This window comes from Stegodyphus dumicola, chromosome 7, assembly GCF_044657685.1.
Source record: "Stegodyphus dumicola isolate Sdum_Otavi_A_Nest chromosome 7, ASM4465768v1".
NCBI lineage: Eukaryota > Metazoa > Arthropoda > Arachnida > Araneae > Eresidae > Stegodyphus > Stegodyphus dumicola.
The window spans coordinates 59,049,515-59,069,659 of record NC_140774.1 but is presented as its reverse complement, the minus strand read 5'-3'; the positions used below and the strand labels follow the sequence as shown (position 1 = coordinate 59,069,659).

At 31.3% G+C, this 20,145-nt stretch overlaps 1 protein-coding gene across 11 annotated transcripts in view; it reads left to right on the top strand.

The window, feature by feature from the left end:
- Positions 1–20,145, top strand: part of LOC118205266 (inositol polyphosphate-5-phosphatase A-like) — a 121,645-nt gene that overhangs the window by 1,987 nt on the left and 99,513 nt on the right. For 3 of the 11 annotated variants that reach the window (XM_085820277.1, XM_085820286.1, XM_085820276.1), the window contains exons 1-2: positions 16,024–16,126; positions 18,526–18,639. In XM_085820277.1, the coding sequence (XP_085676403.1) occupies positions 16,071–16,126; positions 18,526–18,639 (170 nt within the window). In that variant the 5' untranslated portion in view covers positions 16,024–16,070. Of the gene's footprint in view, positions 1–9,710; positions 9,850–10,037; positions 10,080–15,783; positions 15,966–16,023; positions 16,127–18,525; positions 18,640–20,145 lie in introns of those variants that run through there. The other 8 variants (XM_085820283.1, XM_085820279.1, XM_085820287.1 and 5 more) reach the window with 5 other exon arrangements.

Genomic DNA, 20,145 nt, shown 5'->3' with positions numbered 1-20,145 from the left:
ATGTGCAGTTCAAGGATCTGATTTAATAAAAAGGTTATATTTTAACCATCAGAAGTCTTTGTCAGTATCTTCAGCCAAGCAATAATTCACTTCAAGTCCATTAGGAGTTTGAATATCAGTTTATGCTGTGAAAGAGCATCAAACTCTATACACTGAAGAGAGATTTTTTTCATTCCTACCTTCAAAAAGTGAATACAGCAAGCTACTGTGTATTGTGTAGGTTGTATTTTATGCAACAAAAAGCAAGGAAAAGGTGGAAGCATGAAACCAATGAAAATGTACCTTTAAGCACACTTCATGAAGATTTTATAGGACCGTTACTATAAACAAACAAGAATTGACCCCTGTAGATGCTTTTATAAAGTTTGTCTAGATGTATCAGTAAAGCTGACATCAGCCCAAGATTCATCTTTGGAGATCCTTTTAGAATAATTACAAACAGAGATACGGCTTTCACCTCAAAGAACTGCCCAGATGATTACTGTGCAAAAGAAAAAAAACCAGTACATATTCTAAACTACAGGCATTCTGTGAGGAAATGGTCAAGCAGAAAGTATCCATTCAACTTTCATTCTAATTCTAGTCTTAGCCAAATTGTCTACTGAAGATCCAATAAAATGACACAAGTATGTTGCAGATGCCCAATGCATGTTAAACAGCCCTAACTGCAGAAGCACTAAGAGATCAGCATTCGTCAGCAATCTGTCAGCAAAATATATTTTATTAAAGCAAGCAATTCATACAACAGCAGAATATTACAAAGACTACTTTTTAAGGATACATGTGCCCTCCCCCTCTTATATTCTATGGCTTCTGGAGCCAAACCTCATGCAGACATAAGGAAGAAACAGAAATAAGTGATTATCATTTACAAGAAAATTGTTTTTAACAGCTTATTATTTTTTTCAATTCAGTGTGACCATAACATTAGAAATGTAAAATTATAAAGAGACATAGAAAGGTGAATGCATTTCAGATTTATGATGCCATCTAAACCAATAGTAGAAAAAAAATTAATGAAAATATGTCTTATAAAAAATTACTTTTATTCACCCATTAAATATTAAAACTGCTAATGACGTGATGTTTGGTTCAGCAAAGTTTAAAACTGATTATATTTTATTCATTGTTACCTCAATAACTCCTCCAGCAAAAAAAAAAAAAAAAAAAAAAAGATCAGTTGAATTAAAATTTTCTTCTAACAGATTAGCACGATCTGCAGCACTGCTTATGATGGTGTTGTCAATTGCCCAACATACCTTAAAAGTTCTTCTACCACTTACAGATTCTTGATACCACTGAATACAAATATCAGTTGATTTTGCAGAGGCAGGTAAACTCAGTATATGTATTGTTATTTAAACTGCAGGTTAAAATATGAAATAAAATTATGTAGAATAATTACTTCAAATTATTATTAAAACTCTATCTTTTTCATCTTTATACAGTTTCAAGGAATAAACATAACTTCAGGAATAGACCATCCTTAGATATATGAAATACTAATAAAAAAACAAATATTTTAGAAAATCAAAGTTTCTTACATTCAAATATTATTTTAGCTACAGTAGCTGAGAACAATGGGGTGCCCATTTGTTCCAAACTAACTGCAGCAGATTTATCTTGAATAATGCTGTTGTGAATATTTGTAAACATCTGAATCCTTTCTGATTACACTTTTTGTTTTTCTGCATTCTTGTGGTGTTCTATTCATTTATTGTTTTTAGGCTGATAATTTTGGGGTTTACTTGATTTAATAATTCATTTCCTTTATTCCTTGGCAGCAATTTTTGCTACCCATTTGGGAATAAGAACTTGTCAACTTGGTGCTTTTATGGGAGATCTGCAAAAACACATTTTCAAAGCCAGGGTTCGTACACATTTCTGCACATGGAAATTAAGTACTTTTAAAGACTTTTAAGGACCATTAATGAAAAAAAATTAAGGACCTATGAACAAATGGGAACTGAATAAATTCAATTAAAAATATTATCTATGCCTGAACTTCACTTTTGTAACACCATCCTATAAATAATATATAGATCCGTAAGTAGGATGCATTATTATTAAGCATAGCTTAATTAACATTATAATTAATAAGTGTGAGAATAAAATTAACTTTATGGAATTTATCAAGTAGCATTAAATATTTTACACTTATAATAATTGGACATATTTGAAAGAAGATAAGTGGCATTTTATTTATGTTTTACAAATAGTTAGCTTTATGTTTTTATTATTATTAATGTTTCATTTTGTAACATACTCACTCAGTCTAGAGATTTAATAAACAGTAAACAGATTTTATGTCAAGGGGCATAGGTTAAAATGAAATCATAATCAGCATGATTCATAACAAAAGACTGGTTGTTGTCATTGCCTAGAAAGAGACCTGCTGATCAAAACAAACCTGAGAGGCCTGATGTAGGCACGGTTGGCAGGTTCTGAAAGTTAGCTGGGCTCCGTCTGACGCAGTTACTGTCATAATTTCATGTAGAGTTTCAGGGGTTGCGACTCAGATAATATACTTTAAGGTTCTAATAAGCCAATAAAGCATCAGAGGTGATAAGTTATTTTTCAGTATTTTAAGTGTCACTAGATGCAAAGAATAAGTTTTACATAAGTTTTTACATTTTTGTGTTTTATGTTGTGATCACGGTAAGGGTTAATGAAAGGCAATAACTCGCTTTAATATGCAGAGATAATTTTTAAAGGTAAGCAGTTAGTTATAAGTAATTAAATTAGGTATTAGATAACCTCAGTCATTATGGATTTACATGGTCACTATTAAATTTTATTTATTTTTTAACGATATTTGTTAAAAAAGGCCCTAGTAAAATCACAATCTCATGAAATTTCACAGTTTAAAATACCTATAATTTATGACATTGATTCTAAAACAATATTAGGATAATTACACATTAAAAGCTACAAAACCATTTATATTTTGTAGCAACAACACTCAACAAAATAGTTATGCATCTTTTTAATTTGAAGCCTTCCCAGACATTTTGAGTAATTTATATCGATTTCCTTTTCTTGAACAATCTTTACTAACAATTATAAATTTGTCTCAATATGCGAAAGAATGTCCTCACTAGTTTCTGCGTGTTTTATCTCCTAACCTGTCAACCTCTCCACAATGTACTTATGAGGGTTTATTTGATCTGGTAAAAGTTAAATAGCCCCCAAACCCCTGACAGTTGTGAAGCAAATTATTGCTGTGTCTGAAAGTAACTACAAAGTCAGACAAAGGTTTAAATAAGCTTCTTATTTAAAAAGAACTTAGACATAGAGGCATGTTCTTATGCTAACAAAATCAACTGCAGCTCGTGGTAATGTAATTAAACAAGAAGAGTCAAATTCAAACTAAAAATATCAACTAGCGGTCAAAGACTATGCAACTTAATTTCATTTAACTCACTCTATCGTTGTAACAAACTCAAATGTCAGCAACGGTAATGCAAAGACAAATAATTACAAATTATGAGAGCTGGCAGGAACTAATGCAGGGAGCAAGTGGAGGTCAGAAACACTCTTGTCTTACATTCCAAAAACCTCAGTTTAAAAACTGTCTAAGTGATTTGCATTCTGGTAAGGAAATAGAAATGGGAAATTAGAGTAAAGGCTGAAATTGTAAACAACTGGGTAAGTTACATAATAATAACTGTACATATCTTTGAAGAATAATTTTCTTTCTCTTTATGTATTCAGTTTATTTCTTCTCCATTTCCTTTTCATTTTAGAATTTTTAGATTTAATTAAAGATTTCTGTTATTCTAAATAAAATAAATACATTTAGAATGTATAGAAAAAGCAGCTAATTTTATTTCTTTAGTAATATGAACATTCAGAAGAAATATGAAATATAGATGATAAGGTTCGGTTACAGAGCTGATGTGGCATAATTTTCAGAATTTATTGACACACCGAGCAACAAAATCTAGAAATGGCAAAACTTTTAGCATTTAGAACAGGCACTGGAAGCAGTATTTAAGATCCACAGAAACTACATCAGGTGAGAAAATGCTTAGTGCCAGCCATGTATATGATGCATTAAGACATATTAGATGAATCTTTTAAATTGTCAGTTTTCAATTTCTTTATTAGTAAAAAACATTTTCTATAATGCCTGTCCATATGATAAGATTAGAAGCATTTCTGATATTCTCCATGCTCATGTCTAATGAGAAGTAGAGAAAATAAAGGAAGATAAAAATGTTAAGAAGATTCTAGTATCAGAAGTAAAACTTTCAACTATAAAACCAATGTTTTCACTTTTCTTCCAGACGTTCTCCATAAAGTAAGAAACTGCGTGTTAATACCATCGAGACATTTTTCATTTTGTCACATTTTTTTGGAATCTTCTGTAATCGTGGGTCTATCAATCTTGCCTTCATATCTTTCTAAACTTTCCAAGCTGCAATGTCTAAAATCCTAAAGCAAAATTACCCCTACCAATTCTGTAACAGCATGACTAATAAAATCATTAATAATTAAAAAATTAAATAATTCACTAATCAATGCTTAAAATAATTATCGTATTTGACGGCATATAAGACACACTTTTTTTCCTAAATTTGGTCTCAAAAAAGTTACCTGCATCTTATCCATGAAGGACACTTTCAATACTGAATGCTATTTTTAGCCCGGATAAAGATCTAGACACACATAACTTTTTCTACATCTACATGTGTGTGGCCTTCTAAATAAGGGTGCGTCTTATATGCCAGTGTGTCTTACATGCCGTCAAATACGGTAAATAGTGCAAGTTAAAATTTAACAAAATACGAAGAGATAAATTAAAATTTAATATGATTTTTAATATAATTTTATTAGTAAAAATAAAATTTTCAAGATGTAATTTCTACTGAAATTTTGCTCAGGTACATAAAAGTGTAGGGCTCCGGGTAGAATTATGATTTAACTGCAAAACTAAGAAGTACCGGAGCTGGGCTCCTGTGGGCTTGGTCGCAAATTAAGCTCTGGAGAAAACTGATGCATATTCTGAGAATTCTGAATACTCTGAGACAATTACATGGGAAAAACTCGATAAATACCATAAAAAATTTTAAAATAGATTTTTAATTAATTACATAGCTATTTTGCTTTTGCTAAGAAATGTTTCAGAAAAGGTGCTTTACAGCATTATACCTTGCTTATTTTTCACATTCAAAAATATTGCATAATAAGTGGCCAAAATGGAACTTTATAATATGACAGCGAAAAATACAAATGCTTTATTTTAATGTTATTTCTTAAATACAATTCCAAAATATTACCATTATTTAAATGAAATTTATCAATGTTACAATGTTCTGAAAAATATCATTGAAAAATTCCCAGATCTCGGAAATAAAAATTTTCTATAGAAACTGATCTTAAAATCGCCAAAATGTTGATAAATCGGCAAATTTAGAACCATTTAATAAAAAAATTCACATCCCCAAAAAGTGAAAAGTTCTTTAAGAACTCTTCATTATAAAAAATGAAATAATTTTGAAATGCTTATGTTTCACTTCGTGCTCAGAAACTTGAGTATCCCACTATTTATATTAGAAATAGGAACAAATTATAACCCATGAACCCATTCAAAAGATAACCAAAAGATTATCAGCTCCAAAAATATTCCTCCAAAATATTAATTCACACTCAAAATGGCAGTCATAAAAACAGACAGAAATTTCAGATTAAATTTCAGGACCTTCTCTCGATTTTGGTCGAAATTAAGGACTTTTAAGGACCAAAAATCGATTCAAAAAAACTTAAGGACTTTTAAGGACCATACGAACCCTGAAAGCCAATTCTTTAAGATATTTCAGAGCCCATGTCCACTGTACATAAACACAGATCAGAAAGCCTGAAAGTTCAGTCATGAATCAGCTATGATATTTAGCAGTTAGCTGAATTTTAAGTTAGGGTCCACCCTGACAGGTATTTGAGAAACTTCACAATATATTTTGCATACTAAGAAGGAATACTTAATATCTGCATTTCTTTGAGTAATTTCTAGCTATTGTTGTGTTGTGTGTGCTACTTATTGTGCTTCATAATAAATAATAAATTATTCATTTCTTTCAGCTTATCTGCACTTAGTATTTAAAGAAACATCAATAATCTATAATTCACAAATCAATTATTTCAAATAACCCATGGGCATATTCAGGGGCCATACACAAAGCGAAGAACGAAATGTCTGCATTCGGATCAGACTAACAATAAAATATCAGTTTTTCTGATGTTAAGAGATTTAGTGACCAGCATTTCTATGCAGATTATTACAAAAAATAATGATCAATATTATTATTTCCTAAATGTAGATCTTAGTCGTATAATTGTATAGAATTCATGCTCATTTATATTGGCAGGCTTCAGTATTGGCATATAGCCAATTTGTAATATTATTTGCAAGTGTTAAAAATGAAAAATACTTTAAATTAGTTTTTAACGATTATCAGGTTGTAATTGTAAAGAAATAAAACTTCTTAAAAAAATGGCTTATTAAGAATTAATCAAGTTCAAGTCAAAAAGATCAAAAAGAGGATCTGATGACATCATGATTATTCATTATCGGAGTTAACCCTTTGCGGTACGGTGTGCCTGGTCTGGGCACATCTAAAAATTTCCTTCTGTAGGCACAGAAAAATTGAATGAAAAATGATTTATAGATTACTCTGAACCTTCTTTATTTAAACTAGATGGCAGAAAACTAAATGAAAAAGGATTTATAGATTAATCTGAACCTTCTTTATTTAAACTAGATGGCAGCCCAACACAAATCAGTCCATATATTTTAGCAATGTTTAGTTTTTAAAACCCCTCATTTTTCAAAAACATCTGGTTGATCTTTGGATTATGGTAACTTAACGACTTTTTGGCGACCAACCCTGCTACAGCAACCTGCTAGTCATTTTTTTTTTTTTGGACGCCATTTTGTTTTCTCGAAGTAAAAGCACTTTCCCCCCCCCTCTCAACATTTGTTCCAACAATCTGCTAGCCGAATTACGCATATGCTCGAACTTTTATGGAACAAAAGTGCTTAATCATGACGAAAATTAGGTGCGAAATTGGGAAAAAGTGCAGAATCGCCCACTGCTTGCAGCATTTTTAATATTTGCACATACACGATATCCATGTACACGTCGACCTATTTTCACTTAAAAAAACATCCCAGAATTGCACAAAAATGGCATTGCACACACTCTTGACTTTATCCACGTACATTGCTAAAGCCCTAGCTAGTAACCTTTATCGCCTTACCAAAATGTCGCCAAAATACCTGTTACCATATTCCAAAGATTAGCCTTTCCTTCGAAAATGAAAAACCCTCCCATTTTTCAACCAAAGTTTTATCAAGCATTATCATTTATATTTCCTGTAGTAATAATGCTGACTTACTGTGTCCGATTGCATTAAGGCATAGGATTTTAAAATTAATGCCTCAATGAGTTGTAAATACGAATTAAATTCTTTAAAAAATTTTAAAGAATTTAATTCGTAAAATTTTATTGTTTATATGAGAAAATATAAAGAGATGGAAAAAATTGTATGCAAGGAATAAAAACTGAAAGTCTCTGCTAAGTATTCATTCGATAGTAAGCTATTATGAAAATACCTGCATCAGTTTATAGTTTTATCATTAAAAAAAAATTTGGCAAGCCACGTATTAAAGTCTCCAAATTAGATTAATTTAATTAAATATCTGCATTTGATTTTCACTTTTAACTACCGATCATTGCAATACTTTCACGTGAATCCGCAAGTTATTGCTCAAACATGTCGCCAAGCTGAGGCAGCGATATTTAACACAAATGATTATTAAATTTCATAAACTCTTACGTAAAAAATAAAATGATTTACACAAAATAAAGGAAGCACTTCCACAGAGAACCCGGTAAATGTAAACATCGCCAACTTTGGCGATAATAGTTTAAATCTGGTAACCCAGCAGATTTATCCTATTCACTTGTTTGAAGTTTGCAACCATTCCTCTTGCGTTCATTTTGTTGAATTATCACTGTCGTTATTCGCATTTGCAGATTTTCGTAGATAGATGCCGGTTCTCGGTTCGGGATGAAAGGAAGAAAATACGGTGGTGAATGCTAATTTGTAACATGGCTGTTTACATTGTGTTCTTAATTATTAACAGCTCTAAGAACTATGAGGTTTCCAACCTCTAAAATAATTTGTTTCCGTAGGCCGCAAAAATGTGCATGTGCATTTTAAATAACTAAGTAATTCTTTTATTTTTATTATTGTTTATTGTCATCTAAAATTATGAGAATAAATCAATTTTTATAGTGTAAAATTTTAAAAGGTAATATATTGTTAATGCTTTTCTAACAATAACCTTTCAGAGGATGGCAGGTGTGACATAAATAGATGATTAAATTGAAATAAAAAATATTATTGATTATCTAAGATGACAGAATAGTTTGATGTATCACCATAGTCATCAAAATTAGCAAACCACTGCTGGTGTAAGGAATATATTGTTTTCTGTGTTAAATGGAATTTAAGACAATTTTTTTTTCGCTTATCACATTTAACCGGTTAATTTCAGTATATTAATACTAATTTATATTTATTAAATGAATTTTTATTTCCGTTATAAATGCTTATATATTGTCTTATGCTTAATATATTCTTTTCTCTGCTAACTTGAATTTAATACAAATTTATTATCGTATATCACGTTTAACCGGTTAGTTTTACATCTACATGCTTATTATCTGTGAATTTTTACTACCATATGCTTAATATATTGTTTTGTCTGCTAACTTGAATTTACATGCAGTAAAAATCACGTTTACAGAATATAACGTTTACGGCTCGGCTCATCGTCGCTAAACCGCTAGCTTGGCGAGTAAAAGTGCAACGGCGCCAACGGGTTCTCTGCGGATGAAAACCAAAAATAAATATTTCTAAAAAAGCATTTCATAACGAAAAAAAAAAAAAAAAAAATACAATTTTGCAGGTTAAAGGAATTTTAGAAATGCGAGAAATATTCATATTTGAAACTTAATTGCAAGTCACTATGAAGTTTTTAATGTACAAAATAACTTTCAAGTATAGTTTTAACTTATGCTGTTTTTCAAGATAAACATAGCGGAATCGAAATAAATATTAAAAGAATAAAACAAGTATTTAGTGATGATAAGAAAAATGATAGTAAATAAAGGTTCAACTGTTCAACTGAAATCTGGTTTAATTATATTCTTTTAATCATGCAGAAATTCTAGACAGTAGGGTAAAAAATAATTAAACTTACTTGTCTTATGAACAACTTACTCGGAGTGGCTCTAATCAATTTTCGTATTTAAACCGCTCAAAGCATATGTAAACAAAACATCACTGTTGCCATAATAATTTTACATTATCATGAACATATTAAATTATTAGTCCAAAGAGGCTTTGTCCCTAAAGGACGATTGTTTTCGTTTTGCAATTTTGCGTTGAATGAATATAAATGTCCGTTTCACTTTTCAAAATGTTGCCACCAAATATTAGAGTATATATTATATTTGAAGAAATTAAAACATGAAAAATTCGAGTGGCTCCTAAACACTATACCATCTGGGGAAAAAATCTTTTTATTATAAATTAATTTTAATATAAAAGTTATTTTAACATATGTGCATTTAAGAAAAAAGAGCAGTGAAAATTTCCCAAAATCGCAAGCAGATAAATTTTGGCAGCATAGTTTTGTCAAAAATTGCGCGATTTGGCAACACTGCGTTGCAACTTGATTCGCTGTTTGTAGCTGCGCCAAAGAACTAACTTTTAAAATCGTGTATTTAACAGCTTTTGACACTAACATATTTTCTGAAGCAGGGTAGAATTCGAAAGGTAAATCCTCTTGAAAAACCAACAAAGATGTCTTGTAGAATATAATACAGTATTATCAATTAATTACATAACTGCTTTTCTCTTACTTGAAGCAGAACTTTATTAATCTTGTGAGATATTTAGTCCAAGGCAGTTTAGTTATAATATTGTTTTTGAAACTTTTAATATTAGGTATATTTATATTGTAATAGATGAGTAAGAATTAAGGATACAGTGGATATTTAGCTGAGGTATGCTAATCAGCCTAAATGCTACTATTTATCCTGTGATCCGTTCCATTTTATTTCTCGCTTCCTGTTAAATAGTCTTAAAATTTGTTTTAATTAAAAATAAATAAAAGTTGATTGATAGAAGCTTTCCATAATGTGAAACAACCTTTCCATGAATACGTTTCTCCCCATAATGTTATGCAACTGCAACTTTAAAATATTAGATTATGTTAATTAAAATTTGGGTAAAATCCTAGGAGAGCCCTTGGCGACAAACTGGGAAAGTGCAGAATCTCTGCGTGTTTCTCAAAATTGCCAACTTGAAAATGGCAAGTAAAAAAATTGCACAAACTTGGTATCCATGTACACATCGACCTATTTTCACTTAAAAAAACATCCCAATATTGCACAAACTTGGCACTGCACACTCTCTTGACTTTGTCCATGTACACATCGATATGCGCCATAGACTTTGATAAAATTATGGTGCTAAAATTTAAAAGTGAAATTAAAATCAAAGATACATTGAACAGAACAATCAAAACAGAAATGTTCATAAATATATTAATATTGAATGATAAAACAGACGTTTAAAATATTCATATAATAAACATATACAATTAGTGCAATTAATATAAATATATGCATTTAAAAATGATCTAACTTGCACCATATTTGCAATTTTTGCTGTTGCAATGTTATTAATGTGGACTCTAAAAATTTTATTTAAAGTCCACATTTGATAACATATATTATACAATATGCGCCATATATAACATATTTATATGGCGCATATATTTATATGGCAAAAACGTAAAGTTTCTAACCAAAAATATTTGACAAGAATCCACGTACACAACGACACGTTTTAACTTAAAAAAAATCTACGAATTGCACAATGTAGGCAACGAACGAATCTACAAACTACGCAGACCTCGCTTTAATAAATTAACATAACAACAATAAATTTCAAAGAATACCATGTACACAGCATCCTGTTTAAACTTAAAAAAAATTCTACGAATTGCACAATTTAGGCAAGGAAGGAATCTACGATCTACGCACTCCTCGCTTTAATAAAATAACGTAACAACAATAAATTTCAAATAATACCATGCACACAGCGTTCTGTTTCAACTTTAAAAAACATCTACGAATTGCACAGTCTAGACACTAAACAATAAAATAAACTAAAATAAATTTCAAACAATTTAAAAAAACAACAATAAGGACAGAAATTCATACTAAAGAACCAATGAACATAGCATTCTACAAAATAAGAACAAGGATAAAATAAAATGCACTTACCATGAATTAATGCGTTTTCGAATAGCAGAAATATAAATTTCATACCGCCTTTAACATGCCGCCACGTAATCACTATCGTATTTACATGACAGCCAGACACACTATCCAGAAAATTTATACTATGGTTCACAAATAAATAAAATCACAAATCCCTACTTCTATCATGCACTGCCATTAAAAATAACCTCCCAGACCCTCTTTCCACACTTCGAAATACCCACTACCCCTGAACAGGATAGCCACAATGATATTTCCTTTTGCCAAACTTCCAATTCAACAACTACCATTTTATGTTTCCCTCCCATCTTCTCAGACACAGAGGCGAATCAACGAGCTCCAGCGAAAGATTTTTCAACGTCAACAGGGTTGCCATAGAACACGCAATCGCGCCAAAAACCAGCGGAGAACACATATCGCCACATTTGGTGAAATTAGGGCATATATTAGAGTTGTACCGCTAGTAAATTAAAAAAAAATAATACTGAAAAACTGTTTATGTAAAATGGATGTATTAAAAGTCATGCATTCAGTAATTTATTACAGGCACATAGCTCTTATTGAACTAACATTGTCACTGAATGATTGTTTGGAATCCACATTTCTTGTTGCCTGAAACCTACTTCACCTATTTTAGAATAATGTAAATATGCAGTTGTGGCCACTCCTGATTGATTATATACGTCTATTGTATTTATACCTGTTACTATACTAATTATCAGATACAATTTTGAGAATATCAACAAGCAAAACACTTAAAAAAAAAAAAAAAAAAAGACACTTGTAGTAGAAATATTAGTATTCTATATGAATTATGGAAAGTACATGTAATGAATAATACTGTGACCAAACACTTAAAAAAAAAAGAATAGATTTAGAAAAGAATAGTATTTCCTTCCTTGATACTTGAGAAAGCAATCCTGCCACACAACACACAGTTAACTTTTTATTACATCATATTACATATTTAGTCTTACGAGTAATTCAGAAGGCTGAATAATGGTAGTTAAATCTCGGCTCAAATCCTGAAAAATGAGCTGGCTGTGCAGGTTATTTTTTTTCGCATGTGTTTTGTGAATTTTGTGGCATTTTCATGGTTTTCCTTAAGTGATGTAAATATGAGCCTAATTGCCCTAGAAATTATTCACGAAAGCATGCCTTTTTCAGCCACCCCTTGCATGCTTTGCATTATGAATTAAATAAACACACAAACCCTTCTTATTCTTAAAATGATAAAGTAATTAAGTTCACATTACATGCAACAAAGCTTTTTAAAAGCTAGGATACTTTCTTTAACAATTACAGTGCTAATTAGTGCTGTACTTCTCAGTTTTATGTGAAACAACATCTCAGTGTCACTGCTTGTGACACATTTGTTTCATGTAAGTCTTCTTATGCAGTCATAAGCATGAAATAAACAAAACAGATGGCATGAAAAACCTAATCCATACACCTTAGTGACTGTTATTTGACATAGTTTTTATGCTGCATCTGTGAACTACACTGTTAGATTTGATTGAGTGAAATTGTGACTAAATTTCAGAAGACTTTGATAAAATTATGGTGCTAAAATTTAAAAGTGAAATTAAAATCAAAGATACATTGAACAGAACAATCAAAACAGAAATGTTCATAAATATATTAATATTGAATGATAAAACAGACATTTAAAATATTCATATAATAAACATATACAATTAGTGCAATTAATATAAATATATGCATTTAAAAATGATCTAACTTGCACCATATTTGCAATTTTTGCTGTTGCAATGTTATTAATGTGGACTCTAAAAATTTTATTTAAAGTCCACATTTGATAACATATATTATACAATATGCGCCATATAAATATGTTATATATGAATATGTTCCAGTTGTAACAACAATAAATTTCAAATAATACCATGTACACAGAGTTCTGTTTCAACTTTAAAAAACATCTACGAATTGTACAGTCTAGACACTAAACAACAAAATAAACTAAAATAAATTTCAAACAATTTAAAAAAACAACGATAACGACAGTAATTCATACTAAAGAACCAATGAACATAACATTCTACAAAATAAGAACAAGGATAAAATAAAATGCACTTACCATGAATTAATGCGTTTTCGAATAGCAGAAATATAAATTTCATACCGCCTTTAACATGCCGCCACGTAATCACTATCGTATTTACATGACAGCCAGACACACTATCCAGAAAATTTATACTATGGTTCACAAATAAATAAAATCACAAATCCCTACTTCTATCATGCAGTGCCATTAAAAATAATCTCCCAGACCGTCTTTCCACACTTCCAAATACCCACTACCCCTCAACAGGATAGCCACAATCATATTTCCTTTTACCGAACTTCAATTCAACAACTACCATTTTATCTTTCCCTCCCATCTTCTCAGACACAGAGGCGAACCAACGAGCTCCAGCGAAAGATTTTTCAACGTCAACAGGGTTGCCATAGAACACGAAATCGCGCCAAAAACCATCGCAGAACACATATCGCCACATTTGGTGAAATTAGGGCGTATATTAGAGTTGTACCAAATGCTTAATCATGACGAAGATTAGGTGCGAAATTGGGAGAAAGTGCAGAATCGCAAACTGCTTGCCGCGTTTTTAAGAATTGCACATACACGGTATCATCCATGTGCGCGTCAACCAACTTTCACTTAAAAAAGCATCCCAGAATTGCACAAAATGGCATTGCGCACACTCTTGACTTTATCCATGTACACTAATAAAGTCCTAGCTAGTAACTTTTATCGCTGTTATGTCGTGGAGCAAAAACAATTTTATTTTGCACCTGACTGCCACTGGCTCCGACATAGCAATTTGAATACTCTACATCTAAAATTTGAAACATCATTCCAGAATTTTAAATGTTTATTTAATAGAATTCTATTCATATATTTGCAAGTTATACACTATAAATACAATAAACAAAATTTGAACTTATCTGCGCCAGCGTGAATAAGCCTGGCATAATATTCTGAACTCGACGCAACTTTAGCAGGAACAATACCGCTAATTCAAACACAAGGTTTCATCCTTTCCAATGCAGCTAATTTTCTAAATATATTTTACTAATATCCGTAGCGGGACAGCGGATTCCATTTCATTCACCCAAAACTCAAATGTTATAACGTAATAGTATCGCAAAAGATGCAAAAAACATCGACTCAAAATCAAAATATTAAAATCTATAGAATATCATCCGCTGTTGCCATTCCAGCACTGCCAAGTTTTTCTTCCTGCAGCTGTTGCCAGACTTATTCTCGTTGTATGTGAGAGGTACAACAATCGCCTTACCAAAATGTCGCCAAACTACCTGTTACCATATTTCAAAGATTAGCCTTTTTTTTTTACTAGTACATAAAAGATCTAACATTGTGGTTCTCAACCTATTTTGCCCTATTCCACCCCTTTCGTCATTGCTAGAAGATCATTCTCATCATGCCCTTCCTTTTCAGTACTTGAAAAATGCATATGTATATTTATTTAGATTGCTTAACTTGCTTTATAAATTAAACAACAAAAAGTACAGAAAATGTTGATGTACAACCAGGATTTGAATAAAAATAGTTTTTTATATTCATAAACCACAGCTCCCAACTGTGGTTTTTCTTCTGGTCTCCTGGTATATTACCAAATCTCCCAGTTTTCAGTTTTTAGCCTTTATTAAGGAACATTTTTCCCAGAAATGAATAAATTTCATTGAATGAATTAAACTTAAATTGTGCTAATTCGATCTTTTCACCTTTAGTGATTTTCAGAATAATTTTTCTTATTAAATTTTATTATACTTGAATTGTATTTTTTATTAATTTTATTAAACATCATCTGATCTGAATTATCTTAATCTAATGGAGATATTTGTAGATGTTTACATCAGGGTTCAAGCTCTGTTTAATCAATTAATATTTACGTCTAATTTAATTTTATTTTGATCTACAGTACATTACCAAGTTTATCCGGATTTAAAGTACTTTGATCAGTAAAAGCTTTCATTCACTACTTGAAAATTTCTCAATTCATACTCTATTTCGATTTTATTTTTGCCATCAGTTCGTACTCTATTTTGATTTGGTGTTTAATGTGTGAGCTACAGTTGAACACTTTTTTATAAAATCTTCATTATTTTTCTGTAGATGACAAAAAAATATTTCAATTCAGAAAAACTGTAAATTTCAACATTACACTGATCGATACATTATGTAAGTATAATCAGACATCAAGCTGGTCTTTACCGTACGGTATCCCTTGGTTTCTGGAAAAATCAGAAAGTAGTATTGGTTGTTCGTGAAATCTAAAAACCCCAATGTTGGTAACCGTAATGTTGATAATGTTGGCAAAACTTGCCTTGGAGAATTTTTTTTTTTTTTTTTTTAATCGTTAAGAAGCCGTTTTTCTGCGAATATCACCAAATGTGTTGTGATAAATTGAGATTTTGGCTATTTTTTGTAATAGTATTACTTCAGTATGGACCGGGATTTTTTTATACTTACCATTCTTTTCAATTGATGTGTTCAGTTGCACGTGCATTAGTGTTGTATTTTGATGTGGGTACCATCATTTGAATATGTCTGAGGTAAGTAAGAGGATGAATGTTGATGGTTTGGGTTCTATTATGTGTATTTATCCACCATTAACAGCAGATAGCCGAAACAACCAAAAATTTAATTGAATTGCTTACATGGAAGATGGAGAAGATGGTGGTGGGAAGCTTGAAAGTATGCTCATGATAAAAAGGTATGTTAAAAAATTGACGTTTCATTTATTTATTTGTCTCCGTATGTTAATTTTTGTTAAAAGATTTGTTGTTTAGTGTTAGGAAATATGCATTTTCGGTTATTTGTTCATCTCTGTGAGTTAATGCAGCGGCAAATTTTTTCTGGTCAACATGATAGTTTTAACTTTAAGTGAAAATAGGTCGATGTGTTCATGGACAAAGTTAAGGCAGTGTGAAATGCCTGGTTTGTGCAATTCTCTGATTTTTTTTTTTTTTTTCAAAGTTAAAATAGGTTGATGTGTACATGGACACCGAGTTTGTGTAAGTCTTTGACTTCTTGTTTTGGTTTTGTGTAGCGGGGGGAAAGATCGGCACCATCTTGAAATTGGTGTAGATCTGTGGTGATGGCGATAAGGAGTGCGCCTTGCGCCCTCCGATAAGTGTGGCAACCCTAGAGGAGAAGTTTCTTACGAGTACCGAGCAGAGCGAAAGAGGCAGGCTGTCGGGCAGTATGCGCGAAGTTCCTAAATAAAGCTTAATTTTTATTGTGCACTATGTCTTGTTAATATTTATATTAATGCAGTAAGAACATAATCTGTGATATGGAATTCGAGGATTGGTGGTAAAACATAACAGGAAATCACCATAGATCCTTCCTGACGAAGATCTTGGTGTCAAAAAAGAAATGATTCGCCAAGGGGTACTGTAGAGTAAATTTTAACCCAGAGCCATTTAAAAATTTAGCCATTTGAGCGTGTTGCATATTTTTTTGTTAGTAGCATTTCAAGGGTGTTCCCCAAGACATGACTTTCCTAGTAACTTTCTGTATCTCCACTTGTAAGTTCAAGTGTTTTTCTAAAAATTGTTAATGGCTTTGTCGAGACTCTGCTGCTGTTGGTACAGGACTGGAATTTCATCTTCCAACTCACTTTCATTTTCACTGATTCCTTTGTTTTCCCTGATAACTTGGATGATCTCTGCATCACTCTTTTCACAGCCTGATATTTTTTTGGCAGGTCTCATCATGCATTTCTTCATCGCCACCCTTGTCTTCTGGCACATCTCGAGAGTTTCCAGGAATTTGCTTTGGATGAAAGCTGGCTTTTTTAAAGCAATTTGAAATCAATTGGGAGTTACTTCATCCCATGCATTTAAAATAACATGCATAGCATCTAAAAGAGAAATCGACTTAACAGCTTCTCTAGAAGAACAAACTGTGTCAGCCATATCAATTTCATGGTACTTTTCTGTTATCAGGACCAGATTGAGAGATGTATGTATGAATGTGTTCATGTATGTATATATGTATGTATTTGTCTATACACACATACACATGTATGTATATATATGTATGTGTGTATACACATATTGTGCATACATACATAAATCTGGATTGGATAACAGAAGAGTACCAATTTCATTAATAACATTTTAAACCACTTCCTTCCTGTAATGGGTCTTCAATGCTTATATAACATCCTGATCAGAATGAAAATTGTAATAGGAGGAAGGAAAACTAATTTTATATTCTTCAGTGAGAGATCATATGGATGGGCAGTGCAGTTATCTGATAAGTGTACCACTTTTTCTTACTGAAGTTCTTTTTCCCACTTCATAAGTAAATCTCTAAAAATCCTTCTTGTCATCCAAGCATTTTTATTGCTATAATAGGCACCCTTCGGACAACGAGATTTTCTACTTGCACCGATGACTAATGGAGTCTTAATTTTTCTGTCTGTATTACACGTTAATAACATAGTAACACATTGTTTCATATCTCGCTGATGACTCACTTTTTAATATTAAAATGTGCTAAGGTAGGGCTTAAAAAATATATTTCTATTTCAGGCAAAAAAAAATTTGCTGATTTGTTGGCACTGTTCCTATTTCCAAGTAAAATAACATCCAAAACATAAAAAATTTATAAACTCAATAAACTGCATTTTAAATCAAAATAAAACAAGGAAATAACATGAAAATAGAAATACATGATGTCTAATATGTACAGTAACAAAAAGGAAATATCGACTTACTTATTTAGAAATTTCTGTGTCTAGTAGCGCATAGAATTCCTTAACATCCCAAAGAATCTGTATACTGCCATCGCCATATAAATTCACAAAAGTGAAAATAAAAAATATCCTCTGTACTGCCGGAGGCTTTCAGATATTAATTAAGGCTAATTGAGTGTATGAGATAGGATTCAGTTTCCCTCATCCCTTCCTTAGCAGGTAGACTTAGCTTTGCTATAATTAAAATGAAAAACCAGATATTGTTTAGCTTTTTAATTCATTTAATTCTTTAAAAAAGTACTTTTCTTTCTGTATATTTTCAGCATTAAACAGTGATTTTTGTTGCTCTGATTTTTTTTTTTTCTCTCTGAGGAATCCTTTTTTTTTTTTTTTTTTTAATTTGATAGAATGGCTGATTTAACAGAAATTTTGGATTTTTGGCCTGGAATTGAGTTTAATGAAGATTGGACAAGTGAAGATGATCCTCATGACAACAACGATGAAGAAGTTCCTCCAAATAGGTATGTTTTAGCTGAGCCAGGAAGATTTCTAGTACATCTTATACATATATGTATTAGCGGGCTGCAGCCAAAGCAAAATTTCTAAGTTCTATGTTCAGCTGAAGAAAAGTGTATAAAAACATTTCAATGTGAATGAAATTACAGTCAAAAGTCGTTAATTCGGACACCCATAATCCGGAATGATCTAAAATTACAAATTATTATACATTCTTACCATTATAAGGAATATCACTGCCTATATTTTCCTCTACTAAAAGAGATGTTTCATATGTCCAACACCTTGATACATTTCGAACAGTATATCCTCCACCGCCAAGGACAAGAAGAGGGACATTCAATTCCTTCACAAATAATCCGGACCTCAAAGCTTCAAACTTTCTGCGCATGCGTCGGGTTGACGTAAGGCCTTTACGGCTGAGAATATGCTTGTGCGCGTGCGCAAAATACGTTTACGAGTGCACGTTTAATGTATAACGGACGGTATAAGCTAAGCTAAAATTATTTAATTATCTATTTCAGTTAATGTTGCAGATTGCGTTGTTCCTCAATCTTCGAATTGGATCCGGCTTATTATTTTTTGCAGACTGTTAGAGCAAATTTATAAAAGTAAGCTTGAACTTTCGATTATGTCAAATAGAATTTCTGATATATATTTATTAATATGTAAATGATCTACAAAGCGAAAGTATGTTTCGAAGTTCATTAAACAAAAAGTGGAATTGCTACAAAAACTGGATAAAGGCATATCCTTTGTTTATCTAAACTTTAATGTTTGTTTATCTTTAACGCTGCGGCGCCACGCAATGAATTGGAAGTTGATCTGTCAGCACTATCCTTATCTTCAGGGCAGATGTTTTTATTTTATTTGGCTTATAATTCCTTATTAAATGTAGTATTTCATCTCGATGTACTCCATCTTTGATATGATTTAAATCAAATTCCTCGTCATTATAATTCGCTTCCGACAGCGAAGAAAGTGACAGAGGTTATTGAAAACAAAAAAATTTCAATTGATAAATTTGTCGGTATTCTCGACACAGCAATTATAGGACTTGAACAGCGGAACTTTGTAACTGAACAAGAAATTATGTCTGTTTAAAGAATTAAAGAGAATGTATTATCACATAAAAAATGAAGCAACTTAAACAACTTACATTGAAAGAAATGTTTAATGAAGTAAACAAATAAATATTAAGCTTTTTTTTTTTTTTTTTTTTTTTTTTTTTGTAAATTTTGATACCCTTTAGATCATAATTGTTCTTTATTTCATAAATTACAGTTTCATATTTTTAATTTTATAATTTCTGCATGCCATCTTACCAGATTTAAACTGATGATCTATATTCCGGAAAAATCGATAATCCGGAATCACCAAAGTCCCGACGAGTCCGGATTAACGACTTTTGACTGTATTTCAGTCTCTTCAAGCAACAACCAAATGGTAAATATTTTTTGGGGGGCCAAAACTTTTGACACTTTAAGTTAATACATAGTATATACGTATGA